Here is a 10,845-nt window from a genome sequence, read left to right as displayed (position 1 = left end):
CCATATAAGCCCCAGACCATGCTGCGGAGGCACGCCACCTGTCCAGGCGCTCTCCACCCGCTGCGAGCCAGCGGGCAAGCCGGCTCATGGTCGTCGGCTCCACACCCTCCGGCCACAGGGCCGCCACCATCGACGAACCTGCAACCTAGAGCCGAGTCATAGACTTGCACAGGACGTGCAGGCGGGCCCGAAGGCCCACCCCGATCTCCTCTACGCTCTAGCCGGAGGTAGTATCCACCTCCTGCCCGGCCACGTGGCGCTCCTCACGGAACACCTCAACGGCGGTGTCGGCTGCGACCTGGGTCTCAGAGAAGAGATCTGGGGTAAAGACAACCGGGACGTAAGAACACAACAAGAGGAGGAGACGGCCAAAAGACCAAACACAAAACAAGGAAGAAAGACCCACGCTGGAAGGCGCCGTCAGTCTCATGAAAGACCTCGAGGACCTTGCGCTCCCGCACCTCACTCGCATGAGTGAGGCGGGCGATTTCCTCCTGGAGGGTCGTAGCGGACTCCATTGCCTTAGCCAGCTGCGCTTGCTTCTGGGTAAGGGCTTCGTCCTTCGCCCTCAAGGCGGCGTCCTTGAGGTTCTCCTCCTCAAGATGAATGGACGCGAGGCGGTCCACGTCGGCAGAGTAGGAGGCCTCCTTCTCCTGGAGTGTGGCCTGCAGCCGCTCCAACTCGGCGCGGCCGGCCGCCTCGAGCTCCTTCTTCTTCGCCTGAAGAAGGTCCAGCTGCTCTTGGAGCCGGTCGCCGGCTCCGCGAAGGGCATCACACTCCGCGGCAGCCTCGCCCAGCCGGACTTCAAGCTCGGCGATCTGGCTATCAGCCCCCAGGTGCTGGTCCCGAAGCTCGTTGTACGCCTGTACCTAAGCATCGTAAAGCGCGTGCCAAAGGGGAGAGAAAGGGAACATGATTAAGATTCGACCTGGTTAAAAGCATAACCAGCCCGATTCTGGGGGGCTACAACCAGTGGGTGCGCTTGCGCGCCTCCACTAAAGAAAAATATGCAGAGAAAAAGGCCTCCAAGAGATTCGGACCGGTTGGCAATTAACCCGCCCGATTCTCACGGGCTACACCCAGTGGGTGCGCTGTCGCACCCCCACTGACATCAAGAGAAGAGAAAAACGCGCAAAAAAAAACCAAAAAAAGCAAGGCCTACGTGGGTGCGGGCTTCCAGGCGTTCCATCTCGCCGCATACCACGCGGGCCGCCTGCTCCACCTTCGACCGGCCGCTGTCAAACAGCGTCACCAGCTCCGGCACGCCGGGGAGAATGGTGCCGGCGGGCATTCATAGGCGGGCCGCGTTCGCCGCCCGCCATGACTTCATGGGCCGGCTCCCAAGCCGGCCCCCTGCCCTTGGTGCAACAGGGCCCCGCTGGGGGACGATGATGGCGCCGGCTCCTGGTGCCGGCTCGACGGCGGGCTCGGGCGCCGTCCCAGCCGGCGCTACCTCCTCCGCGGGAGGGGGATGAGCCGCGTCCGACGCACCCATGGTCGCCCCTGGGACATCAGGGGCCACGTCCGGCGCGGTCAGATCCAGCGCCAGCGTGTCAGGAGCTGCTTCGACCCGGGGAGAAACCGGGATCGTCTCCAGGTCCACCTGCTCCGGGGCTGCCGGCTTAGACGGCTGGGCCCCTTCGATCCTCGGGGCCGGCCTAGAGGCGGCCTCGCTAGTTGGCTCCTCCACACAGGCATGTGCGGAGGGGTCCTGTCTAGCCTTCGCACGCTTCTCTGCCAGCCTCTCGACCCGGCTGGGGCAAGGCTGACCCACGGCGGTCTTCCCTACGGCCGTGTCCCACGGGCGCTTGGATTCTACCTCGAGCTCCCTATCGGCAGCATCACTTCTGCCCAGCCGACCCCCTCGGCTGCGGAGGCGTGTCTTCATCCGCATCCTCCGCCTCCCTGTCAAGCCAAGCTTCTCAGGAACAAAGTTCATCTCAAAATATGGAAGGGAGAAGAGGAGGAAACCATACCCTGCAACTACCGGAACCTGCCTCTGGCCACCGCCACGGCGCCTCTTCGCGCCGTCTGCTCGCTGCCCGGCAGGAGGACCCGGCGCCGGTCGCTTAGAAGCCGTCCGAGAAGTTGCGGCACCCTTGCCCTTCTTCCCGGCTGCCTCGTCAGCAACGGTCGCTCCGCCACCTTGACGCCGGCCGCGCGACGGTAGTGGGCCGGTGACCTCCTCCACCTCGTCGGAGTCTCCCTCGAAGGCTGCATCAGAGCAGAATGAGGCTTCCTCATCGTCGTCCGTCCAGTCTGCTAGGGCGTGTGCGGGTACTCACCAGACGGCTCGGTCCCTTCCGATTCCAGGGGATCTCCCGAGCCGGCGGAGGAGTCTGAGCGGGGCTCCATCGCATCCTCGTCCTCCATCTCGGAGGCGCCAGACGCCTCCACGTCAGGAGCAGGCGGACGGAGGGACCCCTGCAGGGTCTTGAACATCTACAAGAAAGGAATTCAACCAGGCTCAGAAAACGCCACCGGCTTCAAAACAAAACGACAGAAAAGAAGGGAGTAAGGCTACCATCGGAGGCAGATGAGCCCGGTTGAACGGGGCCATCCCCCATGTCCATTCCCCGCCCTCATCCATGCGGGCGATGGAGATCAGGTTCACCCTTCGCGCCACACCACCCGGGGTGAACCTCTTGATGGACAGCCGGCATGGGTCAAGCCGGCCGCTCATCTGGCAGACCAGATGTGGCCGCCTATGTAGAGGTAGAATCCGGCGGAGCACCATGGTGGAGAGAAGGTCGCGGTCGAGGAGGCCGCTCTCCCTCAAGACATCGAGGTGGGCGCGAATAGGCGCCACCTCAGGATGCGGCTTGGGGGTCTTCGCGTCCCAGTTCTGCCGCATCGGAGGGGCGATGGCGAACGAGGGCATGTTGAGGGTGTCCTGGGCCGGGTCGGTGCTCCTCACGTAGAATAACCCCTTCTGCCAATGCTTGATGGAGTCTTGCAAAGGCATCTGGGGGAAGCCGGACTTCGGGCGGTGATGCACCAACGCGGCCCCGCACGGCGTCATGGGGCGCGGCCCCTTGAGCTTCTCCACCTCTGATTTCTCCATGGCGATGGATTGCTGCTTAAAGAAGAACAGGTTGCGCCACAGATCGACGCGAGGCTCGATTCCCACGAAGCCCTCGCACAGGACCACGATGGCAGCCAGCTGCAGTATGGCGTTCGACGCCAAATGATGCGGCTGCGGGCCGAAAAACTGGAGCCACTCGGCGAAGAAAGAGCTAGCCGGGAGCCCGAAACCCCGGTAGAAGTGCTCGGCGAAGACCACCACCGACACTTGGGAGGCCGGGGGCAGCAGTCGATGATGGCGGAGCGCATCGATGAGCTCCTCGTCGACATCGCTGCTCAGCCAGGCCCCCTGCAAGGACGCCTGCTGCGCCGACGACTTCCTCAAAGAAGATCCACCGGCCATGGTTGCGGGTGACAAGAGCTCGAAGCGGTCGGCGGAGGTCTCGGCGGCGAAAAGAAGGAGACGAAGGGCGCGAGCTCTTCTTCTCAGGACGCAAGGAGGAAGAAAGCACGGAGCAGGGCAAGAAGAGGGAGCGAATGGCCTCCTCGAAACCCTCGCGTCCCATTTAAACCCCCACGAAGCATCATGGGGAGGGGATACGATGCGCGCCGGGCCCCATTAATTCCGTGTATTACGAGCGGTAACGCCCCCCTAAGCCCAACCGTTGCAAAGTAAATCCGCACAAGATCTCCCGCGCGGAGGCCGAGGGGGCGTCGTGGCGGGACCCAGGGCCCAGGCCCGGTCCCGTCAAGCAGTAATCGACATCATTACGCCAGGCAGGGCCTGGCACGTGGAGTTCTCGCTTCGAAGCTATCCGGCTCCAAAGCCGGCGCCCTTCGCCACAAACAGCCGCCAAAGTATCAAGACAAGACAACAAGCCGGTGAGGCCGCCCGCCCGCAGGCGGTAGACCTCGCCAGCTTCGGGGACTACTGTTGGGGGGATAACCCTGGGGTAGGCTCATCAAGCCTGCTCCTTCATTTCCGGCCCAACGGACATGAAGATATGGAGATTCCCAAGGCCCAAGTCTTCTGACCGACTAGGCATCACCTGTCGGCTGGAAGACGAGGCGGCCACCTTTCTGGCCGGCCAGGCAGCCCGTGCCGGCTAGAATGCAGGCAGCCTCCCCTTTAGAGCCGGCCTGGTCCCGCCAGCCGGACCGGGGAGGAGGCAGCCACCCGCAAGCCGGCTAACCAAGCAGGCTAGCCGGCCGAGGATCAGCAGTCACATCAGATCGTAGCTCAGGAAAGGACCTCACGATTAAAGGTAGCTACGCGTTAGCAAAGGTACTGGATCGGGGCGCCCGACAGGTACGAGCGTCGGCGGCCACGCCGCTGACCTACCCCGGCTCTAATCCATCACCTAGCATGATGTCGGACCGTCACACTCCCACTTCATTACTGCACTCGGCGTGGGGAACAGTGGAGGCGGTCGTACTGCCTGCCCATGAAGAATCTCGCGGGGCGACGCTCGACGTACAACGCGTGCTCAGCGTCAACCTTACGCGGGAGCCCCATTGGCCAGCCGGTGGGTCCCACCAGCAATCGAGACCATGCAGCCGGCGGGCCCCTCGTCGACAAGACAAGACCCTTGTGGGCCCCTGGCCAGCCGGCGAAGCAGCCAGCCGGGTCCCACGCATGTACCTTTTATCCATATTGTAGGTCGGCGGGTTCGCCTATAAAACCCCTCGGCCGCCCCCATGCAAGGGGGCCGATCACTTGCCAGTCATTCAACACTACACACTCACCAACCAACATAGAGCGAGGTAGAGACGAGCCGGCTGCTCCCCTCTTCCTCCTCCCAACACAGCTCCAGGAGCAACATTGTACTATGTTCCCATACATCAAACACACAAGCAGGATTAGGGGTATTATGTCTACAGAGAGCCCTGAACCTGGGTACATCGTGCGTCCCATGCATGTACCAACCTCGTTCCCAGCGTCCACCTTTGTCCCTTTGGTTCTCACCGACTTTAGCCTACCTATGGCATATGTTGTGAGTATTCACCGACAGGTGGCATCTATGCCACGCTTATCCTTGAGCATCTCGAGCACAGTGTATGCTCGGATGACGCGCCTTTTCCATTCGTAAGCTTTGATCTTACCGCTATAAAGAGGCATGAGTTTGTTACTAGGGCTTCTGAGTTTGGTAACCTTGTTCATATAATGAGGTTTGGCGAGATTACTACTCGCGAGATCCGTCTACCTGCACCACTTTTGTTTGATTATACTAACATGAACGGATGGTCCTTCACCGCGATTGAGTTGGATGAGTTCGTGATCGAGCAGCAGTTCCACAACCCCATGGAGGGGGTTGTTCCCGAGGAAAAGGAGCCTTCTTCTTGGGAGGACAACAGGACATCAGTCTACGCGCCGAGGCACCGTACAATTCGTGGAGCTCCTTTTTAATCATTTCGGAGTTTTTGCCGGTTCTTCTTTGTTCTTTCTTTGCAAAAACAACAAAAAGATCTCTCTTTTCTTTTGCTTTCATTTAACCTTTGGAAAATCCAAAAAGATTTCCTTTCTCTCTTTAGTTTGCTTTGTTTGCAGAGTTCAGCTCACGTCTATGGTTGCAATTGCACTTAATTATATCTTTTTATGTTCGATCGTGCAAGTGACGATGCAATAATGACGAAGATCGACGGAGAGATGCAACAAGGAAAGCCGGTATGAACTCTATTTTTTCTACTTTTGTACATATGCCTGTACTTATGGTCTACAGACCAACTTGTTGCGGCATAGTGCTATGTTTACAATGCTTTCCTAGTAGTTCATGCTTTCTTTGGGGTTTTAGTACGACGGCTTTTCGACTGTCTACTACAACAACGTTTGCCCAGCTCCAACGAGGGAGGGACGATGACAGTGGTGCGCCTTCGGCTCGCTTCAGTGCTTGTAGTCGCTGTTAGTTGGTCTTCAGATCCGGATGTAATTTTTATTATTTCTAGTTTCGTTGTACTACCGTGATTGAAGATAAATAGATTGGATTTTTTTGAAAGAAAAAAGTAAAATAAACAAAAGCTGTTGCATTGCCTCTATAAATTTGCTATACGTCTCGATCGATTCTTAATGGGTTCTTGCTGTACGTGAGAGCCCATGGCGTCGTCATGTCGGGGCAGTCGGGTGTCCCCATTTCCATCAGAAAATTGGCCGCTACAGACCCGGTCCTGCCTGCTCTGTCTCCTCTCCTCTGCTCTCCTCTGGCGCCAACTCACACGCATTACACTCCTCTCGGGCCAGAGCGCAGAACCATCCATCCATCCGGCACGCCACGCTTCTCCATCTCCAAACCCTGTACCCTATATAAACCCCTCGAGCCCCGTTCATTCCACTCACACAAACACAAGTTTCCATCCAGCATTCTCAGACCGAGTGAGCCTACTTTTGGGAGCACGCAACGCATGGCTCGCATGGGGGCGTCGGTGCTTTCGATCCTGCTCGCCTCTTGCGCCCTGGCGGCGGCGAGCTTCGACAAGGAGTTCGACGTTACCTGGGGTGACGGGCGCGGCAAGATCCTCAACAACGGCCAGCTCCTGACGCTGGGACTGGACAAGGTCTCCGGCTCCGGGTTCCAGTCCAAGCACGAGTACCTCTTCGGCAAGATCGACATGCAGCTCAAGCTCGTCCCCGGCAACTCTGCCGGCACCGTAACCGCCTACTACGTAAGCGACCCAACATCCATTCATTCCCCTGCTTCGAGGTCTTGACAAGATTGCCTGACTCGATCGGTTTGGTGTGTATGAATGTACGTGCAGCTGTCGTCGCAGGGGCCGACGCACGACGAGATCGACTTCGAGTTCCTGGGCAACGTCACCGGCGAGCCCTACACGCTGCACACCAACGTGTTCACGCAGGGGCAGGGCCAACGGGAGCAACAGTTCCGCCTCTGGTTCGATCCCACCAACGACTTCCACACCTACTCCATCCTCTGGAACCCAAAGCACATCATGTAAGCTGGTCCATCGCCATTGCCAAACCTTCGTTTTCCTTTCAAGAAGGCTGGCCATTTCCATTTGTGGCTTCTGCGACACATGGACTGACTGAGTTGGTGGTGTAAACAATGCAGCTTCATGGTGGACGACATGCCGATCAGGGACTTCAAGAACCTGGAGGGGAAGGGGATCGCGTTCCCCAAGAACCAGCCCATGCGGCTCTACTCCAGCCTCTGGAACGCCGACGACTGGGCCACGCAGGGCGGCCGCGTCAAGACCGACTGGTCCCACGCGCCGTTCTCCGCCTCTTACCGTGGCTTCAAGGCCGACGCGTGCGTGGTGACCGCGGGCGGCCGGCCGCGCTGCGGCGCCAGCATGGGCACGGAAGCGGCCCCGGGCACGGGCGCTTCCGGCGCGGCCGGCGAGTGGTACAACCAGGAGCTGGACCTGACGCTGCAGCAGCGGATGCGGTGGGTGCAGAGCAATTACATGATCTACAACTACTGCACTGACCCCAAGCGCGTCGCCAAGGGCGTCCCCGCCGAGTGCTCCATGTAGTCCCCGTCCATCAAAAGCAAGGTAGCATTGGACCGTCCGTGTATACGTCGATCGCCGGAGGAAGACGGCCGGGGATAGGGAAGATGGGGGCGTCTGTATTGTACTGTATGATAAATAAGGACCAGTGAGGGGGGATAATGTGAAATGGAGCGGGTGGTAGATTCTTCTGTTTGCTCCTTGTCACGTTCAGATCGTGTGTAATATATGTCTCATCTCGTTCTGTTCTTCATGTGTTTGTTTTTCTCTGATCCGCTTTGCAACAGCTTGTTGTTTGTTGGATTATTCGTTCGTGGTACGTACGTTCACTTCACTGTGTGTTGAGTCCTTGACCAGCATCTGGTAATCATATATTGATAGGCCTACGACTACGCTGCTCGTGATTGTCCGTCAGGTACTCGGGGTCCAAGCTTGCTGCGTGCATCTGCATGCTCTCATCTCATCCCCTTCCGTGTTCCATTCTGGATCGGCACCTCAAATCATTGATGCCCCGGCGTTCGGATCAGCACGAGACCAACCAACGCTCGTGTTGGCATAGAACGCTACGCTGATGGCATTTGACAAGCTACTAGTGTTGGCTTCTGTTCTTGTCTCGGAGGAGAACGCCTTATCTTTTCCATCGTCCTGGAACAGTGCTGCCATGACGCGCCTTTTCACGGATGCATGGTGGAAACGATTGATGGATTTCTTTCATCTGCTTCCTTTTCCAGAGCTGCTCGTAAAATAATTTTCATACTGTACTTTTCTACCTACTGGAGTGCGACGTATTTGCATGGTTCTTCCGGGGAAAATGATAACGATTCTGCTTGCCCTGGCGCCGATCTACCCATGACGGAGCTTAATTGCTGTACGACAGTATGTGGCGCAATGATAGAGTCAAGAATAAGACACCTGCAATATTGTCAAATTCATGAACTCGGACAAGGGAGACGAATAATTGGGTGTACCCGGCTTTTATTTACATGGGGTACGCACTATGCTCCATCACGCTGGCTGCTTGCTTGGAGGGCCGGTCCTGAGATTCGAGGGGTCCGGGCGAAACTATAACCTGAGGCCTTATAGTATATACCAAAATAACAATTAATGTATGTGTCGTGTGTAAATGAAATGTTACCTATAAAATATTAAAAATCATATAAAAAGATTTTCCTTTTAATTTATAAATACTACCTTCATTTTCTCTCATAACATTTCTAGATGCATACTTTTTAGGATTGAATAGAATAAAAGTGATAAAATTTGAGGAAGAAATTATTTTTTGTTAAGGGTTGAGGAAGAAATTAGTATTCCAAAAGTAGTGCAAAGTTAAAAATCTACTGCACCAACTCAATAAGATCTTATCCATTATCACGTCGAACTCAAAAGACGAATCTCAGAAAATATACCCCTAAATAATTGTCCATTGATCGATTATGAACGGCCATATAGGTATGTTGGAGACGCAATATTGAATCATTAATAAAATCTTTATCAACTATCATCGCCAAATTGCATAGGGCACAAGCTTGTTACAGATAGAGACACACCTTATATGAATTGGAATCACATCATTGTAGTGACCTGTAGGCTTGGTGCAATCTTTTTTCAGGGACTTTTTTGTCCCTTGAAGCGGAGTAGGATTTGCTGTTGGGTTCTGGTAGTCGGTTTCATTCGGCGTGTTCGAGGGATCGCCGTGCCTCTTTTGTCTTTTGAAGTCGGAGCTGTTTGATGAGGAACGTTACGACGACGATGACGTGAAGACGGGTGGTCCGTTATGACGCTGGCTCGGCGCAGGTCCAGTGCTTTTCATCCTACAATGCTCGTCGGTTGAGTCGAAGCTGCCTGGTCGCCGGCGTGTGTGGTGGACTGTTTGGCGTTGTTCGATGCAAGCCTCTACGCTCGACTGCGGTGGAGGCTACATCGTTGGTCGTCGATGGTGAAGTCGGAGTCACCCTCGCGGAGGCATGATGACGATGACGTCGGATTACAAACTCGACGGAGCTCTTCCCCTTGACGGCGTGTGTGCTTCCTTGTGTAGGTTGCCAGGTCGCCATGTGTGCCTTGTTGTGGCGGACGCATTGTGATGGTTTTAGCCCGATTTTCTGATTATTAACCGGGCAACTATCTTCGACCTTTGTTAATGAGATCGGTATCTAAATGACGACGTTTCAAAAAAAAACTTCTTTCACGGACTCACCCTCTCGCCTCTCGGCATGGCTTGGCGATGGGGTATAATAACCCATCTAAGGCACACAGGAGCAGGCGAGGGTAGCGATCAGGACTACGAAAGATGCAGATTGTGGGTGAAGATAGGAAGATGAAGATCCATACCAAAGAAAGGAGATCGAGATCTATCTGTAGGCTTTCTTTTGAGAAACTGATCGACCGATCTCATAGTGCACACACGCACACGATCTGATCTTTCACCCGCAGGCTTGTTGCAGGCTATAAATAGAATTTAGTATTTCTGGCCAGGTCCAATACGTAGACACCTACCCAGCATAAGTAGAAAAACTAATTTACGTGAGATACATTAGTCTCCATTTGTAAACGTCCGGTACTAATGTGATTATTAGTGCCGGTTCCAACGGCTAGGGGACGGGCATCATTAGTCCCAGTTCGTGTTGAACCTACAGTACCGATTCGTGACACGAAACGGGACTAAAAGGATGGTGACACGCTGGTGTTAGGCTGAGGCCCCACTAGCACCTTTAGTTCCGGTTCGTGGCACGAACCGATACAAAAAGCTTACATTTAGTCCCGGTTTGTGTCATTGACTCGAGGCTAAAGGTTTTTCTATATAAACCCTTCGTCGAGCCCGCAATCGAGCTTTCTGTTCTTCCCCTTTCCTCTCCTCTTTGTTCTTCCCCAAAGCTCGAGCTCATCCTTCAATTTTACCCAAAATTTGTCAAGATTTCAAGGTCCTCCATCCATCCAAGTGATCACAAAGGTTAGCAACTTTGTGCTTTTATCTCTCATTGCTAGATTAGCACTAGTGGAAAACGGGCCTTTGGCCGGGACCATTTAGTCCCGGCCTGCCTCTGGGCCGGGACTAAATGCCCGGCCACGTCGCCCCAATTCTCAATGCCTCCCTCGAGGCTTTAGTCCCGGCCCGTAAGGAGCCTTTAGTCCCGGTTCGTGTCCCAAACCGGGACTAAAGGGCTACGCGGCGGGCAGTGGTGGTGGCAACCGTTCGTATCCCCCTTTAGTCCCGGTTGATGGCTCAACCCGGGACTAAAGGCCTAACACGTGGCCTGCCGTAGTGGTGGCGACCGTTGGTATACCTCTTTAGTCCCGGTTGGTGGCTCAAATCGGGACTAAAGGCCCAAACGGTTTGCATCCCACGTCGTTTCGGGCGAT

The 10,845-nt window shown here is 55.7% G+C and overlaps 1 protein-coding gene across 1 annotated transcript; it reads left to right on the top strand.

Annotated features, from left to right (window-relative positions):
• The first annotated feature begins 6,247 nt into the window (after positions 1 to 6,247).
• LOC123407036 (probable xyloglucan endotransglucosylase/hydrolase protein 23) lies at positions 6,248 to 7,738 on the top strand. Its single transcript, XM_045100069.1, has 3 exons — positions 6,248 to 6,681; positions 6,775 to 6,968; positions 7,086 to 7,738. Exons 1-3 carry the CDS (start codon positions 6,421 to 6,423, stop codon positions 7,507 to 7,509), a joined length of 879 nt encoding a protein of 292 aa, XP_044956004.1. The 5' UTR covers positions 6,248 to 6,420; the 3' UTR covers positions 7,510 to 7,738.
• Positions 7,739 to 10,845: the final 3,107 nt, after the last annotated feature.

This window comes from Hordeum vulgare, chromosome 7H (assembly GCF_904849725.1).
Source record: "Hordeum vulgare subsp. vulgare chromosome 7H, MorexV3_pseudomolecules_assembly, whole genome shotgun sequence".
Classification (NCBI taxonomy): domain Eukaryota; kingdom Viridiplantae; phylum Streptophyta; class Magnoliopsida; order Poales; family Poaceae; genus Hordeum; species Hordeum vulgare.
This window is presented reverse-complemented; position numbering and strand designations above follow the sequence as displayed.